This window comes from Catharus ustulatus, chromosome 9 (genome assembly GCF_009819885.2).
Source record: "Catharus ustulatus isolate bCatUst1 chromosome 9, bCatUst1.pri.v2, whole genome shotgun sequence".
Taxonomy (NCBI): Eukaryota; Metazoa; Chordata; class Aves; order Passeriformes; family Turdidae; genus Catharus; species Catharus ustulatus.
Window position 1 is genome coordinate 20,336,284 of NC_046229.1, and position 21,379 is coordinate 20,357,662.

Here is a 21,379-nt window from a genome sequence, read left to right on the forward strand (position 1 = left end):
CGTCCTGCCGGCCCGGCGCGCCGCGGCCCCGCCGCCGGAAAGATGCTGCCCCTCTCCATCAAAGACGATGAGTACAAGCCGCCCAGGCTCAACCTGCTCAGGAAGGTGTCGGGCTGGTTCAGGTGAGTGGCCCAGAGCTGGCCAGGCCGGGAGCTGCCGGCGCCGCGGCCGAGCCCCCGCCGAGGGGCTGTGCCGGCTGGTGCCGAGCGCCCGGGCCGCCCGGCGAGCGACTCCGGCCTCCTGGCGCTGTTCCGGCGGCCGGTGACCCGTGGTGTGCTCCGTGCACAGGTCTATCCTGGCGGACAAGACTTCCCGCAACCTCTTCTCCTTCCTCTGTCTCAACCTCTCCTTCGCCTTCGTGGAGCTGCTCTACGGCATCTGGAGTAACAGGTAACCGGGGCGGGGGCGCGGCGGGGCGAGCGCGGCTGCAGCGCGCAGGAAGCGGCGCGTCCCGCCCGGCCAGTGCCACGTCTGCTCTCGGCGGCGCCGGGCCTGCTGGCCCGCCGTCCGGAGGGGCCGCTCGGCAGAGCCTTGGGGGCCGCTGCAGAGCTTCGCCCGACCGGGACCGCTGTCGTGGGCTGGACCGGCGCCGCCGTCCCCTCTGCCGGGTCCCGGCGACACGGCGGAGGCGCTCCGGCGGGGAGGCGCGACTCGGAGCCTTGCGGAGGAATGCTGTTTGGAATTGCTGTTATACTCGGTGCTTTGCTGAGGAGGAAGCCTGGCCTTGGCCCGATGTACGGGACTCTGGGGCTATAGCTGCTGCTTGCCACCGAGATCCTCTGTTGGGGAGTGTGGCTTTATCCGTAGGTTGATACCTAGATATCGCTGCCTCAAGCATCCTTGCCTCGAGAGAGAAACAGGATTTGACACATCCCTGTATAGCTGAGTCGTACTTTACATAGCACCAAAATTCGCAAGAGTGGAAGAAATGGAAGGCTGAATTGCCACTGAAAAATCTGTAGCAAGATGTAAGAAGAAATGCAGAATAACTTCAGTACTGGTGTACAGTATAAAGGTTGAAAACAGGCAGTGGTGCTACTATTTCTGTCATGCTTCATTAGTGACAGAGAAGTGTTCTATGATGACATTTCAGTCTCTGTTAATAGTTCAGTTCAGAGTGGACTGGTGTGGAAATGTCATTCAAGTCCAGCAGTGTCCTCCTTACCCAAAAGCTATAATTTGTACACAAATTACTGGAGCTCTTAAAAGTCCTGAGTGAATGCAGCGATGTGAATTTGGAAACGGTTGCATCCTAGTATTTGCCATGTTGTTCTGAATCTCTCAAATGACACTATAAAATCCTCAGCTTTGATTACAGTAATTGCTACTGTGGCACCAGAGAACATGCAGTGGTGGCATGGGCACAAACTGTCTTGGCAGCACTCAGACCATTTTGAATGTGTTTGGTTTTGGCTTTGATGTTAATTCACTTTGCAGTTGTGTGAGAGTTGTTATTGAATGCATGGTCTGACTATTTGAGTATGGATTTTTTTTCTAATGATTCAGCAGATGTAAATATTTTTCTTAGCTATTCTAATGTAAAGAGCTTTGCATTCATGTGGCTTTGTTCAGATATCTGTCTTTCAAAAGTAACTTTTTTTTTTGGTTGAGTGACCTTAAAAGGTCCTGTATATGAGATAACTAAACTGAGAAACTTTAATGACACAGAACTTTGTCACTGCAGAATATAGCATATTGGAATTCAGAAGACACTTATTTTAATTCATACTTGAGTTTGAGAATTAGGATTTACTGCATAACCATTAGTTGAAGCTTTTGTTTGTATTTCAAGTCACTAGTTCTGGGTATCTCTAAGTTTAGATTTTGGGCTAGAGCAAAACGGTGTCTTAGCAAGTTCTTCTTAGCAGAGAGGTGTACTAGAGAATATGCTGAGGAATGTCTTCAGTCAAAGCAGATAGGTCATGTCTTGGAAGAGCAAACATGTACCAAGCAAACAAGGAACGCTATAGGGTTCATTTTGTCATTTGAAGACACAGTTCCATTGCTCCTCGCATGAGAAATTCCCCTGAGCTTCTATTTGCCAAATAGATTGTTTCCTGAACTCACAAAAGAGTGTTGTCCAGATGCTTCTTGAACTCTGTCAGGCTTGGTGATGTGACTACTTCCCTGGGGAGCTTGTTCCAGTGCTCAGCCACTCTCTGGGTGAAAAACCTTTTCCTAATGTCTAATCTCAATCTCCTCCGACTCAGCTTCATGCTCTTCCCTCGAGTTCTGTCACTGGTCACGAGTTTGCTGGCTGAGAGCTTGTTTGCTTGTTTAAGGTTGAAATTTGATATGTGTGCACATTTGTTTAATTTGATGTTAAACTAAAGCAACTGTGGAAGTGCCTTTATTTAGACACAGTGTGTTTGAGTACAGGGTTTCTACTAATCTACTCTAGATCACATCACTCTGGATGATGTATTTGATTTTACAGAGCTCTTGCATGCATCCCATGTTGCTGGTGGTTCACTGTATTGCTGGTTTTTGACTGGATCATTGATTACTTTAGTAATTATTTTGCACCCACTTTTTCTAAGGTCTTGTTACTTTACAGGTCATTTAAAAAAAGCCTCAGATGAAATGAGATCGGTCTCTTACCAGGCTTCCTGCCATTTGTGCAGCTCAGTCACTTGTAGCTGTACCTATGATACAGAGCAGTTATGCCAGGAGGTGAATTGCATTGCAGATGCAGTCTGCTGACCCCTGCTGATAAATCCACGTGCCTCTGGCCACCTGGAATTGTTAGCTTAGGTCTTGAAAGCAGCAGAGCTGTATTGGTGTTGCACTTAAGGTAAGTCTTGCCTTAGTGAGATTTGCAGGTGTGAGCGCAGTGCCATGGTAACTTGCTGCATGATTTCTGGTTCTAGAACTTGTATGGGAATTTGTTAGAGTAGCAGTCCTTATACACTTCTCTTTCCCAGAAGATTCTATTAAAAAAAAAAGAAAAAAAACCCCAGCAAAACCCAAACACCTCAGAAAGCAGTAGTTCTCTCGGCTTAGCTGTTCTTATTCCGTCCATTTCATAATCAGTACAACTTAGGGTTACTGTCACTAATCACCTTCTACCTGAATGTTTGGTGTGCTTTGTGGGTGGGTTTTTTCCCTCACTGAATCTTCCTAACTGCTCAGAACCAGACCTAAAATGAGCTGTTTCCCTAAAGATATCACCTGCTTTTGGGGAGGGGGAAGACATCACCAAAACCCTTCAAGAATTCAATAGCAGTTCCATTTTGCTGCTTTGTAGGCATTCAGCCTATGGATCTTGTTTTAAAGTTTGTTCAGAACAGCTTCATCTCTCCTGCTTTGGTGGCCGCAGCACCTGAGAACAATATACCATGCCATCATCCCTCTGCCTTTAATGTTGTGTGTAGGTATAACTCTGTATGTGTCCATGTACATAAATACACAGAGCAAGACACTTGCTCCTTCCTCCCCTTCAAACCCACTTCTTCCACTGTTGAGCATTTCATCTGAAACGCTTAAGGTTAATATTGTAATTGTTTTCAGTAAGGCTGAAATGGTTTGGCTTTTTCATGTGAGGTGGTGGAGCTTTGGCTAATGAAACTTTGTATTTGACTTCAAGGTGATTATTTGTCTATCCTCTAGAACTTGTTAAACCAGTAATTGCTTCCTGTGCTTCAGTTTCCAAGAACTGAGTTGTGTATGTAATTATTCTTAGATAACCAAAGAACTGGGAAAATGAACTTTTGGAACTGTTGATTAACAATTGCTCAACAGTACCTCTCTATCAAATGTCTTTTAAAATGTGAACCTTTTTTTTGTTGTTGTTGTTGTTTTTGTTTCAATGCAGGTACTTCCCTGCAGACTTACAGAACCTGTTCATGAGTAACTTGGTAAACTGGCAACGCTCATGTGTGGTGTTAACCCAGGTTTACCTATAGCTTAAAAACTGATACAAATTCTATTGACTGGCTAACTCATGAACTAATTTAAGTTGCTTTGAACTTTTTAGCATGCTGGTTGACTTTAACTGTTTCTCAGTCAAGATTGACAAACACTTGTGCATTGGTCTTTGAAATAAGCCATTTAAGATGCGGTCTCTAGCCTCTGATTCCTTTAGCTTCTAGATCTCAGAGCTGTGTATCTTCTAGTCAGCGCCTTGCCACTGCTAAGGCAAAGATTTAAAGTTGAATTGTGTTGATGAGAGATGTGGCTGTCGGTAAATCTGCTCCAGGAGTTTTGATTTGTGTCTGTGGAAGTCACCTTTCACTATCACCAAAATGATATGCTAGGAGGATTTTTTTTGCCAAGCACTCTTCCAAAGTGCCTTCTCTATGCTGAAAAAAGCAATTTTGGCATCTTATTTGTGTTGGTGATGAAGTGTGGATTTCTCCTCTGTGTCAGCAATACCATGCCTGAAGCTTAGAAACACAGTAGATTCTGCAAGTGTGTAAAAGATTAATGTCTGAGGGGTTTTTTCATACCCAACATGTAGTATATTGAACATAACACTTTCTTCCTGTTCTCTTTCAGTTTAGGTCTAATATCAGATTCCTTTCATATGTTTTTTGACTGCACTGCTCTATTGGCGGGATTAGCAGCTTCAGTTATTTCAAAATGGAGGTCAAACGATGCATTTTCATATGGGTAAGAAACTTCAGGATATTACCTTAATATACTATAGTAAATGTTTAGGTAGCAATTTTTCACTTACAAACAAAAGATTTTTTGCAGAACATGGGAAAACTATGTTGAAAGTGAGGGTTTTTTCAAGGTGAGCTATGTAAACATCTGAGTTAATAGAAATAATAAAAATACGAAGGCACTGCTTTTGGGAAGAAGGCTTATCACTTCCAAGATCTCTCTGTTCATACTAATGGAAACAAGTTAGAGAGCAGAAAGTTGCCCTGCATTGCCATGTATTAATGGCACAAACAGCCACGTCCTGAGTTTGTCCTCACAGTGCAGTGAGGAGCATTACAGGGATTCCCAGACTGCTGGTGTCCCACTCCTGCTTTGGAACAGAAAGTTACAGCTGAAAGGAGCCAAGTCTCAGTGATGCTGCATTGGAGATTATAAGGCATTATTCTCAGAAGCAGCAGGATTTGGAATGGTGACTGCCATTCACACAGATCCTCAAGGCTGAGGTGTGTCATCCCATACTGCCCTTGGTGGATTTACCTGCTGCAGCTGGCATTTGACAGGCACTTGGTTCCACTGAACATGGCAGTTGTGCCCTATAAAACAATACTGGTGGTACAATATTATTAATTGATAATACTGATCACCAGCAAATGAGTTGGTGGGTTCCATTCCCTATCCTTTCACTATCACCTTAGCATTCTTGACCTGCCAGCATTTAGCTTCAGCTGCCTTGTTTAAGTGTGAATCATATAGTTTGAAACTTAAAGCACAGTTTAATTTAGGTGGAAGCTCCAGTGTGCATAGAAATCAATTTAGAGAGAATTGCACCATGAACTAATTGCAGTGAAAGCACGTTCTGTATTAATTACTGCTGAGCATTTAAACAGCTGGTGTTCCGTTTATCAGAGAACAGCCACGCTTCATTAAGTCTGATGTTTGCTGCATTGAAATTACATTTTATTCTACACCTGCCAGTTTGTTATTGTCAAAATTTGATGTTTGAAATAATTAATTTCTACTTAAAATTTTTACTGAAAATCCACCTTCTAGTGGGGAAGCAAATTAATATGTGTCTGTTTGATATTAAACATAACTTAACACCAGAAAGCTTTGATTAGATTTCACATGCTTATCTTAGTTTGTGGCTTCGAAATTACATTTATACTATAACTTTGAGTAGAGATAATCTTAAGTGGAAAGATTTTGACATATTGAAAGATTTCTTTCATCTAGATCAGGGAATGGGTAATCTGGATCAGGTAGTTTCTGTCAAAGTACAAAGTAGTTAGTTTTATATACTCATCTGTAATTTTTATGCCATCTTCCATTTAGCAAATTCCTGTGTAATGTAATTGTTTGAGATATAGAAGATTGCACTCAAGTCTTATAAGTTCTAATTTTCAGTATTTAAATTAAAGTGGTAATATCTGCTATTACTTTTTTTTTTGTTGTTTCTTGCAGTTATGTTCGAGCAGAAGTACTTGCTGGTTTTGTAAATGGTTTATTCCTCATCTTTACAGCATTCTTCATTTTTTCTGAAGGTGTTGAGGTATGTTATGAAATCAATTACACTGTTACATTCTATAACTAATATGGACAAACATTTTTATTTTTAATAGTAATAAATCTTTGAAATTTATGAATTGAAAATTCAAATTATGCTCATAATTGATTAAAAGTCTGTGAATTGAACAGTGAATAGGGCCATCTGAAATTGTTGTTTAATGACAGAGAAACACAGCTTTTTCAGTGTATTTGTACTAGGTTCTTAAATAGTGTATTTTGTTTATGTGTTAAGATTCTGTGAGATGGAGCCTGTCCTTTTTTTTCAGCCAGTTAAGGATGTCTTAGAAAGGTCTTCACTCTCATTGTTAAAGAAAAAATGAGGCCAAGAAAGAAAGGCCCAAACTAGTCATTAAGAGAAGTTAGTCATGAGTAACATGCTGAGAAGTTGACCAGCTTGTTAAAGAAAGAGCACTGTTCTCCAAATCTTGAAGTCTGATATAAATGGCAAGTAGTAATAGCTGAAGCATTTACAAGGGCTCTTTTCTTGCAATTTTTTTATATGGTGGTTCAGGTAATAATTTCAAGATTGAAATTTAGATGTTAAGGGCAACATCAAGGATTAAGAGTAAAACTGATAGCTATTTCTAATCAGCTTGAATTAATGCTTTTAGTTTTTAATGGGAAATACACTATAAATTTGTTTAGACTTCTAGTTCAGAGAAGTCTATTGAGTTTTTCTTTTATTAACAGAATTGGGAAGAGCTTTTTCTACATTAAAGATTTTTCTACATTGATAGGCTTCTAAATACTTCAAAATCAGTTAAAACTGGGCTGAAATTCCCTAAAAGCCTGGAAAAACTTCAAATCTAGAAACAGGAGCAAAACTTACTAGAAAAATTAAAAACCATGACAGGGTCAAGGGTAATATTGAAGTATAATTTTCTTGCTGATCTGAGCTCCCATGCTAAGTATTCTCTTTGCTTGTGTTGGTATCTCTCTTTCTCTGTTACTTCAAAATTTTATTGTGCTAAATGTTTTGTTGTCTTACTATTTACTGGCTGTACCTTTCATCCTTGTGGAGAGATGGTAAATGTTTTTCTCCTCTGTCAGTAGTAATTTACACTCATCAACACTTAGCTTCAGATGCAAATTGTATTAGGTCTATAATGTCTCTGAAAAAAAAAATTTCAGAGGAAGTAGGGTAAAAAAGAACTGGAAAAAAAAACAATCTAGAATTGAGAATTTCTAAAAAATAATTGTCATAATTTGTTCTGAGTCTTCATTTCATTCCCCTCATTGCCTCACCTTTCTAAGGACAAAGGAAGAAATGGTATTCTAGAGGCTTAGAAGTCTTACATAGGTGACTTGAGCAATCCACATACTGGAACAAACCTGGTGTGTTCCACCACTCAGATGGTGTTGAGCCACATCCCACAGCATAACCAAATTTTATGCTAAAACTGAGCTAGACTCTCAGAACATTCTTCTGTACTTTCACAGCTTTAATAATAGAACTTTATTTTCAGACACTGAGAATTGGTCTGTGTATCATCCCAAAAACTGGAAGTCCTCAGTAATTTTTAATTATGTCTATATGTATGAGAATGCTCCTGTATCTAAGTAGTTTTGTGGTGCCTTTTAATGATGTTATAGGATTGTAAAACTACATTTGGTTTTTGGTTTGTTTCTTTTTTTAGAGAGCACTTGAGCCTCCCGATGTGCATCATGAGAGACTTCTTCCTGTTTCTATACTGGGATTCATTGTAAATCTTATAGGAATATTTGTTTTTCAGCATGGAGGTCATGGGCATTCACATGGCTCTGGTAGGATTTCCTTTCTGTTTCCTTTCCTGGCAGCCTGTGTTCCAGGGCCGTACTGTCCCCCAGTGAGAGCCCCAGTATTACATTTGATGTCTTGGTAACGACAATCCCAGCCAAATGTGTATGTGACCTCTTGCTATGCTGACTTCTGTGTTTTATTACCAGCCCTGCTGTACCACTGTTGTATTCCTCATATTAATATCCATTAACTGGAGCACCTAGGAGTCCAGAAGCTGCTTTCTGGAGTTCATGCACTCTCCTGCACCTTATTGAGATTTGCAGAGCATCTTTTTGGACAAACTTAAGCAAGGTTCTGGCTGGAAAATTTAGAAATAGTATTTAAACCGAATTTTAAGCATGAGATGATTCTGCTTCAGATGCTTCTCAACTTAGTATCTTTTGAATTTAAATGCAGTATTTATTTGCCTAAATACACATGGTTAACACTATGAGGTTTTTTTTCTGCAAAGCCTGTGGGTCTCTCTTTGAGCTTAACATATAAATTTATATAGACTGGTGGAAGAACATAGTCTTTGGTCTTTAGGCAGCAATCTAAGCTTGAATTTTTAATCTGCAAATGACAGTCAATTTCTGCTTGCTTAAAACAGCTATTTTTAAAGTGCTTATATCTAATGAAGCATACCTTTTCCAAATTCTACTAGAAGACCTAAAAGATGAGTAGGTTTTGAGTAGCTGAGAAACAAATGTAAGTGTATTTTATTGATCATTTATGTGTTCATAAATTCACTCTGATGGTGATATTTGTTTATAGGGCATGAGCACAGCCATTCTCTATTTAATGGTGGTCTCAGCCATGGGCACAGTCACGGAGATCATGGACACAGCCATGAACATAAACATTCCCATGGACACACTCATGGTCATGGCCATGGGCACTCTCATGGTCAGGATTATTGTCATGGTAAGTACTGAGTTGATGTCATAGACCATCCTGACTCAATCTAAATCTGCAATTAATAACTTACTGAAAAATAAAAAGTGTGTTGTCAGCCTGTTGTGATCTTACATGGAAGTGGTTTCATTAAATGTCTGGTATGCTCTGCCACCACCACGTTTTGTGCCTCATTTTGTGTTTCACTTGCAGTAATTTTAATGTTAGGTTTTAAAGATTTTGCTTTACCTCTGGTTTTTGAGTGTGCACTGTAATGCTATGTGTTGCAAAAGATGGAACAGCTGTATTGCAATATAGTGAAATTAATTATCTAGTGCCCTGTTTCCATTTTTTCATTAAAATCAATTGACAAAGTTGAGCGGTTTTGCTATTGTTCTGCATTTTTTCTGTATAATTTTACTCAAGATATTAGAAAAAATGAACCAGTAAACTTTATATACATATGGATTGTTAGTTGTACTTGGTTTGTGATCTCAGATAAGATTTTCCCCATTTTGTGTAGTTGTAATCTGTTTTAAGATGGTTATGGAAAAGATACTTGCTATGTTAGCTATGCTGAAATCTTTTCTATGAAGCCAAACAATCTGAGAAGAGACATTCATGTAAAATGTAAAACCAGCAGCCTTCACTGTGGGTGGAGAGACTGTGTAGGTACCACCTATTTGAAGCAATGCAAATGAAAGCCTTGTGGTAATGGAGGGTTGTCAATCCTTCCTGTCTAAGCCATAAACCGAGATCTGATGTCACTCAAAATGTGCACATTCAGAGCAGGGAATAGTGTGGGAGCTGGCAGACAGGAGGTGACAAAGAGTATAAAAATATTTACTTGTCCGTTCCTTGCTATTCTTAGAAAATTGGTGTTTGTTTCCCGGTAGTTCTCCTGGAATCTGGTTGGAAAACAGGAGTTCCCTGCTTCTGCCTCTTCCTTGCCTTCCTCCTGGCCCACCCTTGTAGACCAGTGGATGTAGTTATCTGTCTTGTGCAGTTTGATATTCAAATCAGCTGTTGTGTAAATTATTGTATATTTATACTGGAAGCCTTTTACTGTTCTCTCACAAGTTTTTCTTATAACATCTTTTAGATTATTGCTACAGAGGCATTAATCTGCTTGGATGAGAAGATTTTTTACTTGCTTGTTCCTTCTCCAAGTCTTATTCTTGTTTTTTTTTTTTTACATTCGGTATAAATGCTTGCTCAAGTGAAGTATTTCTGGTTAGCTAAGTTTTTTGAACCTACTCTTCTGGCTTGTGTTTGTGGCTTGGGTTCTTGAGGGGTCTTATTTTGCTATATACTAGCAAGGTCTTACCTGTTTAATTAAGAACAAATATAAATAATTTATTTATATATATATATATACCTATGTAGAAATCTATTGTGTAAAGCAATGCTATATTTTGAAAAATGCACTTATAGACTTCTAACTTAATTGCTGCATTTAAAAACAATATCTTGAGTAAAAGCTGGTCATTGTGATCTGCCTGTCAGTCCAAGACATTTGTGAAAGGAAGAGTGTAACAGAAGGACCACTAGAGAGAGCCTTTGTCTAGGTTAATGTGTCAATAATTGCCTTCACAGATGACCATTCCCTTGAAGTAATGCCTGGATCCAGCAAACAGATTTTACAAGGTATGATGAGAATAAGTATGATGGTTTACTGGTTTTATCACAGCCTGCCTGCCTGCCTGGGTCTGTCACACACCTGTTCTAGAGGGTTCCTCTGGATAAATGCCACATTTTTCATAAAGGAGCTACTTAATGAAGTTCCATTCTTCCTGTAAACAGCTCTGCTGTATCCTGTGTGTGACTAGTTGTTGAGACATTCACAGAAGTCTAAATGTAATGCAGTGTACACACAGTTAAAGAGACATCCTGAAAGCTGGGATTCAGCTTCTGTTATTGATGCTGAAAAATCAATGAAGAACTAGGAAAGAGTGGTTAAAAGCAGAAAGCTAAGGAGCCTAATTGCAATATATATTCTATAACACAAAGATGCAGCTTGATATAATGCAGATTTATATAATTGTTAAAGAGTACCTGAGCTTAAAACTTGCATTTTATCAAGTTTTTAGAGTTGGTTTTGAGCAGATGGCAATGCATCTGAATTTCTTGAAGTGGTATTGTAGTCCCTGATCTCCTGAGCATTAGTTATGGATAATTTAGATGTAAGTTCTTCCAGAATTTACAGTACACTGTATTGTATGTATGTATACTCAGTACTTCAGTTGAAGATATTTGAAAGTCAGTCTTTTGGTGAAAGACTCACTTTAATTGAAGCATATTAAAAAGACCTGATTTTATTCTAATTTTTCAATACTGAGGGAAAAGCCCCACCAAGTGATATGAAGAAAGTCACTGTCAAGACAATCACTCACAAGCAATCCCATCCCACCAGCCAATAAATGCCTAGGGAAGTCTGAGCAGCAGCTGTTTGGTAAAAACAACACTGCAGTTTTATTGGGGAGCATGGTGTTGGATGAAATGTCCCTCTGGTCTGTTTGGATCAGCTGGCCTGGCTGTGCCCTCCCAGAATCTTGCCTACCCCAGCCTTCCTGCTGGGAGTTACAAGAAACAGAAGGTCTTGATGCAGGCTGCTGTGGACAAGTCCAGCTCTGTCCCAGCCAGACCCAGTACAAATGTAGACTTGGAGAAATCTCCAAAGAGCTGGTTTATAGTGGTGTGTTGTTTTTACAAGAGGAGGTTTCACCTGTCTGGAGAATTGCATTCAAAAAGCTGTTTCTGAGTGACTTCCAGTCACTGCCAGCAGAGAGCTCCAAAGGCTAAATTTTGACTAGCTGCAAAGTACGTGTTCCTTTGTACTTGAAGGCAGTATTACTCTTCAGAATAAGGCTTTTCATGTTTAATTCTCAAAACTAATTGTCTTGAATTTCTTTGCCAAATATCTTCTGGAAGGTGTTGTCAATTATACATTAGTACATGTCAAAGCTTTACAGAACTGTTCCTGTTAACAGTCTGTCCATCTTACACAGAACTCACTACTGTAGGCATCAGGGAATATGGGTTTCTGTACTATAATAAGGGTGGGTACTGAATGAAAAACGTCTAGCTGCAGTTGTTAATTACTGTTCAAGTTAATAGCCTTGCTATGAAATACCCATTACTGCTAACTGCATAACAGAATTTAAATTCTTCAAATGGCCCATATTCTACAAATACATTAAAATCTTTGTGTGCTTGACCCAAAACTGACCACAAATTTAAAAGTATAGCCCATATTTAGTTCTTGAAATTCTTTTCTGCAAAACATCTCTGAAATGCTCCATTAGCTTTAAGAGCAGCAAGTTGTAATGGTATCACTTGATCTCTTACAGGTGTATTTCTGCACATTGTGGCAGACACGCTGGGAAGTATTGGTGTAATCATATCTGCTATACTGATGCAGAACTATGGTCTAATGATAGCAGATCCTATTTGTTCAATGCTGATAGCTCTGCTTATTGGTGTAAGGTAAGTGTTGCTATCACTGGTATTTGGTAGGATTTTTTATGCTAGTTACAGCAGAAATTGCAGCTCAGAAGAAAAAGGGGTTTTGTTATGCTAATAACTTATATTTGCTTTTCTTCCAAGAGTGGTGTGTTACCTCTGTTCTCTCCAGCCATTCTGGTGAGCTCTTACATGAGCTGTCTTTCCTTTTTCTACTGCTACAACTTTCACTCTTAAAACTGCGTATTTTGTCCTTCTTTGCATAATACTACAAAAATGTCTTTCAGGTTCAAACCGTAGAAAGCTTCATCTCTGTATTTAGTACATGCTTATATAAACCAATGTACTCCAGTAAATGGAGCAGAATGGTTTCAGGGCAGCAGAGTTGAGACTGCTGGCACAGGATGTGCCCTTGTCCTTGACGAATCAAGGCTGCTAGGTTTTAATTTTGTTTTCTTATCTTGACAAGAACTGTCTTTTCCTTTGTATTTGCCTCTGAGATATCCTTATCCCTTCTGGATTTCACAGTTGTTTCTTACCAAGATCACTGTGGATATGAAGCTATTTGGATTAGACTGGTCAAGCAAATATTTCATTCAGTGATGTTATGAGGCTTTTTTGGCAGCAGTTTCAATGGTGCCATAGGGCAGTGTGCCACAACTCCACTTACAACCTAATGACTGAACACCTTTGTCTGTTCAGCAGTGGTGAGTGTCATCTGATGAGCTGCAGCTACTTCTGCTGATACCATGTATGGCATGTTTATGGCTTGTGCATGGCAGCATTCACAGGATTATTGATGTGAATCTCCCTGTTAGTCAAAGTAGGGCAGCCGGCTTCAGACACAACACCCACAGAAATGGCTGTGCTAGAAATCACTGTTAAATCACCACTTTAATATAAACTCTGGAGATTTTGACTTCAGCATTCTGTAATTTTATAAATGGCAAATTATTACAAGCTACTTCTAGTACTGAAATCTCAAAAAATGGGAAAGAAAATGTGCAGATTTCCAAGGGGGAAGAGACTATTGCTGAGGTAGAGGTAGTAGCTGAGTAAAACACGTTTCAATACACTTTGTATTTTAAGGGTCCAGCTTTGTGGACAGCAGAAGATACCACATGAATGACAATTCTTTTATTTCTTTCATTCATACAGTAGTTGAAATAACACTGAATTCCACAATAGAGGTGTCATAATAATGCTGTTTATAGGTTTGCTAGCACAGATGGAAGGAACATTTGAGACCTGTGTTCTATGCTGAAAATACTTGGAGAAGTTCACTATTTGATGTGTCTTTTGATCTGATGCCTGTAATGTTAATTTGTTGGTCCACAATGCTATAAATGATCAGTAGAATAATTCTGCTATCAGTGCAGTCAGCTGCATCATAGTTGATAGAAGCCAGCCTGCCAACTGACACCTCCTGGCACATCAGTGGAGCAAACACTAATTGCAGAGTTGGGTAGTTTTGTGTTGGTATTTTATTTGTTTTCTAAGCAGTCCAACAGACTGACCTATCGATGGTTTTGCTTGAAATGCACTTTAAGATCATAAATAAGATGACTGGCAGTTTCAGATGGCTGTTGAGAACTTGAGTCCCTTTTTGTGGGGTTTGACTTTAGTAATCTTCATTTACACTTCCAGATATAAAACCACAGTTAATTTTGCCTTATTCTTCACTATGTTGTGTTTGAAGTGTCAATTAAGAATTAGTGCAAAAGGGTTTTCAGATCTTCCCATAAAATGGTCTTCTGTAACAGTAATATGGGAGCCCAGGTGATACTTGTTGGATATTTAATAGTTTTGCACTTAATCTTTTAAAGTCACCTAAATCTAACCTGGAGAAAAAAACCTGCTGAAGTTCTGTGAAATTTAAAATTTGAGGGGAATAATATTGCAAAAATACTTTAAATTGATAATGGCAAGAGCTGTGTCTAGTTTGGGGGGTGGGGGGGTACATTTGGGTTTTGGGGTTTGTTTGGGTTTTTTAAATTGTCTGCTCATGGGATACCTGTGGGTTTGAGGTGGGAAGGACTGGGATGTTCAATTTCTAGTACAGGAGTAGCTGTCGATTTCTATCGAATTTGAAACGTTGATAAATAATTTTGGGGGTAAATTTGGCTTCAGATTAAATAATTATCTTCTGTTTCAAATGAATATTTGTCGATTTTGTTTGTGTCCCTTTTACTGTTAAACCAACTTTGGTAAGGTAAAGTGGATTAAGAGTGTGTATGTGTGTGCCCCAGCAAACAGACCCCATTCATGTGTGTTTAAGAATCAGGATCTGTTCTGTAATCAGGATCTTTGTGGCTGTAATACAAGAAGCATAGTTTTGAGCCAGAGATGCAAAATCCAGTGTGATAAAGTAATTCAAAAGTTTTAATGGTGTTTGGTGACTTCCCCCTTATTGGAACTGTATCCTCCAAGTTATTGCTTACAGAGTTTGTAGTATATGAGGTTAGATCCAGGACTTCTGTTTCTCTGTTGTTTTGTTACAGTGTTTTGTTGTGGGAATTTTTTTAGTTTGTTTTAGTTGGATTTTGTTTGGGGTTTTGTTTTCCTTTTTAACCTGTATTCTTTCTGTGATACTTTTGTGTACAAAGAAGGGATAAAGGCAGAACAGAAGTCCTTATTGCCTTTTATGGAACTGTGTCTGGGGAACCAGTGGAATATCAAAGCTATTGCATGAGAATGCAGAGGAAAATCATTGCTCTTAATCCAGGATTGCTTGTGGCTACGTGAGATAACTGTTCATTCATTTTATATTGTTTGCTTGCTTTAGTGCTGGGCAGTTCTCTCTGGTTTATTTCAGCCTTGCCTGCTCCTATTAGTGGGTCTTCTTTGTCCAGGTTTCTGAAATGATGGCCACACTCTCCAAAGAAATCACAAAAATACCTGCATAAGATGACTAAAAAACTCACTGGTGCAGTGCAAAGCTGTACAGACTCCACTTTGTAACATGTTTTGCCTTCTGCATGTGCAGAAGGGTTAAGCAGTGCTTCTTCAGAGAAGTCAAGCAGTGCTTTTAAATAAATGGTTGAGCCTTTTTGTAGACAACATCTCTAATTAGTGCAAATTGTCAGCTGCTGACACAGTTACTCTGTTGCTCCTGTGATCCTTTGCTAAGGGTGCTATAGAGTGACATTCTCTGCCTAACTGCTCATGAGTTAGCACAGAACATTCTGACTGCACAGTGAACATCCCATGTGGGATCTGAATTTTCCTAGATGCAATCACTAATACCTAATGGCTCTTTCTTCGATTACTCTGTACTGTCTCATGCAAGTGAAGCATAAATAGGATGTGCTTCAAATAGACAAGTCTGTCTAGCATTTTAATTTTTTTAAACTAAAGCTTGACTATTTTATTGTAGTTTAGGCTGACACTCTGCAAGTTTTTTCCAGTGTTGTTCACATAGTTATATGTGCCTTAAATCAGTAAACAATTTCCCAAGTCTCTGAACTGCTGTTAATATTTAAGGCTAAATACTCATTTAGTTTTTAACCTTAGTGTTCTAAGCCTTATTCTGAAATGTTGAAGCAATTTTAGTATTTCAGTCAGCTATGTGAAACTAGTCACCACGCAAAAGCCGCAACTCTGGTATAAATCAAGTTTGTCCTAAACCACTATTAGACCCACATGTTTCTAGAAAGGCACAGTAGACTAAATCTGATACTAGATTGCACAGAGCATGCAAACTGCATATTAAGTGGTCAAAGAAATGAGGCAATTTACTTTAGTCATTTAGTGGATTGTTTCCATGGGTTACATAAGTTTTTGCATAGAATCTTGAGCTGCTTGAACATGACAGAATATGAAAGAGCTTTGGGGGAGGGGGTGCCAGTAACATTTGAGGTCTTTCGTGTTTGGGGCATAGCAGTATAAAAAAAATCACTTTTTTTCAATGAACTGCTGCTTTCATTAAGATTCAGAAGGAATTTTCTATAGCAAAACTACTCCACACTAGTGTGTTTGTTGTTGGTGTTATTTTAAGCCATTATTGCTAAATGTCAAGTACTACCTTTATTTACAGGGTAATGGTACCTGCCAGCCTTGCTTCACGTGCTACATTGTTACAAGAACAAAGAATTCAAAATCAGTAAAGCAAATGTTAAATCTGTGCTCCTTGTCTTGAGCAAAGCTTGCAGCCTGATTAAAATTGCCATTCCCTAATAAAAAAATTTTATTAAAGTTCTGAAATAGGCCAACAACAGTCTTCACACTGGGGGTATGGATGGTGGCTGGGAAAAAAACCCCAGAATTTGGAAAATTGGCTGTAGATTTTGAGCTGTGATATTTGAAGAACCCTGGCTGGTCTTGATCCTTAGCAATGTTTGTTTACCTTCCACAAAACCTGTCACAAATCCCCCCCCTCTTTTCTGTAGTGCTGAGAGCACTGAATGAATTTCCTGCTACGCTCTGAGTGCAATGTCTGTCTAAAAGGTTCTTTACCCAGAGCTGTTTTCAGCTTTGCAGTCCAAGATCATGACAATGGCAGGGTCTTGCTGGCTATGCCTACAAAAACAAAGGCATAAACAGGATGGCACTGGAATGGGCATGAGTGTTATCTGAATGTGATGCAGTTTAAATAAGAGTCTGATGCTTTCACTCTTAATTTTTAATCCATCCATGTGTAGTAGTGGCAGGCTGGATTTATCAGATTCATGTCAATAGTAAGTTTGTTTTGATTTGTTTGAACATCTTTCACTTCTTCAATAACAGTGTATGTGCAAATGTGATGTGCTGTAACATTAGCTGCGTTGGTTTTTCTGGCTTTTGTAGAGGGTATGTTTTTTTTCCAAATCTTGCTGTGCGTTAGTTCCTCTTTCAAGTTTTATTGTCTTGTAAAAGAATGTGATATTTTAGATTTAAGGCTTGGTAATCAGAAAGTAATGGAATTGTGTCTGCTTTAATAGCAAAACTTACTGACTGCTTATGCATGAGAAAGCTTTCCACTTGGTGACAATTCAGTACTATTTGTTTTCCACAATAATCTTACAAATTAAAACAAACAAGGGGGGAAGCATCAGTGCAATAGTTGCTGTGGAGGCAGCCAATTTTTTTTTTCACTAATGACTAAGCAAAAAAAAAGAGAAAACTTGGTCAAAATCTCTCACTGTATTTTCAGCCAGCTTGGTTTGTCATCTTCCCTTATGTTTTCTTCAGTCACATGAAATGGAACTGATATTTCCAGTGCTTCCTAGTGATTAAGTAATACTGGTTTTAGTTAATGTTTGAGAAAAGAGCATACTTTGTGGCATTCTGGTTTTTAAATTAAAGGTTTTGTACTTCAGTAGTATGCATGAAACAATGGAAAACAACAGGCATCATAAAACTGGATTCTGTTGTTTGTTGTGCTAGTTTGGCTTACAGTAAGATACCAGGAGTTAATATCCGTTTGGGTGGAGAGGGGCATCCATGGCTGCCTTTGCTCTGAACAGCATTTGTGAGGGCCTGTCACATCACTGCAGCTGTCTTTTGGCTTTTCAGCTTTGCAAAAGATAAAACTTTGTATCTTAACGCTGGCTCTAAGACAGAGGAAGAAGGTGTGACTTGGGATATGCTTCAGCTTTCACCAACAGTATCAAGCCACATCCTGATTTACCTCTATTCTTTGGACTTTTAGGATGTTCTTGTTTCATAGCCTGTCTCTTCAAGTATATTTTACAGTTAATTTCTCTTCCATCACATAATGCAGATCAGTTTTATTAAATAGTGCAAATAAGTTATACAAATTAGACATTTCTGTTAGCTTTCTTTCATGGCTTTTCTCACTTTACTGGTATGTTTCAATAAAAAGGCAGACTACTCAATTCTCTATTCCTTTAGTTGTTTCCCTGGGAAAAAATATGCAGCCTGTATGTGTGTGGTTTTTGAAACCTTTGGATGCATATGCTAGAGAGGCCTTGTTAAATTTCTGGGAATGGAGTAGTGTTCAAAATTTTTGCATTCACTTTGCATCCTGAACTTGTGTATTGGTCTTTCAAGGATTTTATTAAGAAGCAAACCTGCATTTTAAATAGGGAGTTAAACTGAAATCAATTCATCAGTGGAGTGTGTTGGCAGCTCCAGCTCCCTTTGATGTAATGCTTGTGACATGGACATTATTTAGTGAGATGGGTCCATTAATAAGAGAACCTTTTTCCCCTAAACTTCTGTAATCCACTGCAGAATGTGACACTCCAATTAAGCTTCCTTTGGACAGATTGACAGTTATTGCATTGCTAAATGTTTGTCTTGATGACAGGTCTAGTTTAGGCAACTCCTCTTGCCCCTAATTGCTTCTTCCTATTTCTGAACTGATGCCTTGGTGGCAGTGCAAACGTGGGAGGCCATGTGCAGGAGGGCACCAGGCAGTGAATTTGGCTGGAACAACCTTTGTGCCTGCAAGAAGATTTAATTTTAGGGTGGTGGTTTTTCCAGGGGTTCATTATACAAGAGTCACGCAGCCTCTTGCTCCCTCCCACCCTGGCCAAAGTTTAGCCAGGGAGTGAGCTGAGCAGTGCATCAGCCAGCACTGCCCCATGTCCAAATGGAAAATCTTTTTAAAAAATGATTAGGTCATTTGTTCACATCTGCAAATACACAGCTGGTCTGTGCCATGCATTCCTCGTCACTTAATGAGATTTTAAACAAAGGTTCTGCAATGTCCTTAACAACTGGTTCAGTTAATTTCTTGCAAATGTTTTAGGTGTGCTTTTAATCCTATAACTCCATGTACTGGAGCTGTGATGCCAGTGCTGAACTCTGAAATGCAGCTTACAGTTTCTGAAATATAGAATCACTTTCAGTCCAGAATGTTAGGTGACTTGTATGTTCTTGAAATTAATTTGCTATTTAAGCTTTACTGTTGGGCTACAGATATTTGTCATCCACTTGAAAATTTCAGAATGCTTTACTGAACCAGACATGGTGCACTACTCCTAAACAAAAAAATCACCATGCTGAATACTTAGAGTATAACCTATTAGTAGTAGCTTTAGGGTATAGGCTTTCTGGTCGCCTGGTTTTATTAAAAACCAAAAAGTAATAATAATAAAAAAGGGTATTAAATGTCTTCTTAGTTTGCTGATTAAACAAGACCATTTGGCCAGGAGGGAACCTCTAATTGCTTCCAAATGTTTAACCCTTGAGCTTGGATGAGACCCTACACTTAGTTCATTTCCAGAATATGCCAAGTTGTCTGACAAAATAACTCTGTTGTAGCTGGACTGTTCCACAATAATTTTGTTTTATGAGAACCCCATTATTATCTTAGTTCATAAGAAAAATATGCCTTAAACCAAACACAAAAGCAAACCCAATTTCAGTTGAGTATTTTTATGGTTGTTTGTGAATGATTTGCCATTGAAGTTGGTTTTGAGCTATACAGCTGCTTTATTGTATAACTTCCAAGACACCAAGAGATTTCATCTTAAATCTCATTATTAAACCATTAATCTTTTGTGACTGACCACCAGTTGACTCTGGAAACCGTGGGGGACAAATAATCTTGCCTCTGGTAGGACACCATAGCAATTTTGTCAATCCTTTCTTTTTCTGTACTGAGTTTTCATGGCTACTTTCTCATCTTTTGATGGAAAAACTAAAGAAAAATTTCTCAGCTTAGGTTGCTCTTTGCACCTTTTGCAAATGTAATAATATCTAATTTCCTTTTTTCTTTCTAGTATTGTTCCACTTCTAAAAGAGTCCATTGGGATTTTGATGCAGCGAACTCCTCCTTCCCTGGAAAATGCCCTGCCTCAGTGCTACCAGAGGGTGAGCTCTTCAGCTGTTTTTGCTCTGATTGATCAAGCTGCTGATCAAGACTGACTGAGCCTCAGCTGTGTGTATGAGGATATTTTATGATTTTCCAATAATGCCAGTGAAAGGTACTTTAGAATACAGAAATGGAGGTACCAGTTTAATCCCGGAGTCCTCAATTGCATGTAGCTTCACCTCAGTTTGTGTTTTAAAACTGAAGCTATTCCTCCCAAAGTATTTTGTGCTTATACATAACATTGGAAGTGTATTTATAAGAATACAAAGATTACTCTGGAATTGGCCTGTTCTACTTAACTTTTCTATTAGGATGCCATGAAGTGCCTTTGCAAAGTTAATACAAAGCATTTGAAGGAGTGCTGCCTTTCCTCAGGTGTTGGGGTTGTAATCATCACATGGAGGGTTTGCTGAAAGTGGAAAGAAGAAAAAATTAAGGGATTGGCAGGACACATCTAAGCCCTCACAAAATTGTAAATGATATATGGATATATTTTTGTTAAAGTTAGAATCTCACAAATTGTTTCATGGCAAAATTTGCACATTTGCAAAAAGGGCAGTTTTAACTGAATGCCATCTCAAATCCAAGAACTGACTTTTCTCTTGTGAACACCTCTATTTTCATAAATGGTTTCAGTAAAATATATATGGAAGGTAAATGCAGCAGGGTATAAAATCACAGCACATACAGAAAATCATGACATGGACACAAATCCATATGTTTTCATCTTCGTTAAAATAACTGAGATAGTAATAAGAAATTTTGGTAAAAGACGACAAAATGCACAGTGAACTAGAAGTAAAAGAATGCATTACTTTTATAATACTTTCTGCACAGACTACTTTCTGTACAGACTATGATTTTTTGAAATACACTTTCTAAAAGTTGCTTCTATTTTTAGGTGCAGCAGTTGCAAGGAGTCTACAGTTTACATGATCCACATTTCTGGACCCTGTGTACTGATGTTTACATTGGGACTTTGAAGTTATTAGTAGCTCCTGATGCTGATGGAAGGTGGATTCTCAGCCAGACTCACAATATTTTTACTCAGGTATGTCTTACTGGTGGAAATCACATCTCAAAGTGTAAATTGGTTGTTGTATGATGTGACATTGTAATTCTTATCAAGGAAGGTTAAATATTTCTGAGTTTGGTAGCTGTTTTGAAAAGCTTCCCTGCTCCAGCTGTCTAGAACAATTTCAGAATACTCAGTTGTACCTCTCTGCATTAGTTTTTCATGCCACTTTATGGAAATAACAGATGTAATTGTCTCAGGTGTATCAAAGGGGCTTGATCTATATTGACCTACAAGGAACTAAGAAAACAGT

General features: G+C 38.8%; 1 protein-coding gene across 2 annotated transcripts in view; it reads left to right on the forward strand.

The window, feature by feature from the left end:
- The window catches only part of SLC30A7 (solute carrier family 30 member 7), a 27,547-nt gene continuing 6,168 nt past the window's right edge, over window positions 1-21,379 (forward strand). The window contains exons 1-10 of one of the 2 annotated variants that reach the window (XM_033067413.1): window positions 1-122; window positions 289-390; window positions 4,498-4,611; window positions 6,070-6,157; window positions 7,812-7,938; window positions 8,708-8,857; window positions 10,424-10,474; window positions 12,178-12,313; window positions 19,960-20,050; window positions 20,953-21,102. In XM_033067413.1, coding sequence (XP_032923304.1) covers window positions 43-122; window positions 289-390; window positions 4,498-4,611; window positions 6,070-6,157; window positions 7,812-7,938; window positions 8,708-8,857; window positions 10,424-10,474; window positions 12,178-12,313; window positions 19,960-20,050; window positions 20,953-21,102 — 1,089 coding nt within the window. In that variant the 5' untranslated portion in view covers window positions 1-42. The remainder of the gene's footprint in view (window positions 123-288; window positions 391-4,497; window positions 4,612-6,069; window positions 6,158-7,811; window positions 7,939-8,707; window positions 8,858-10,423; window positions 10,475-12,177; window positions 12,314-19,959; window positions 20,051-20,952; window positions 21,103-21,379) is intronic. The other variant, XM_033067414.1, reaches the window with a different exon arrangement.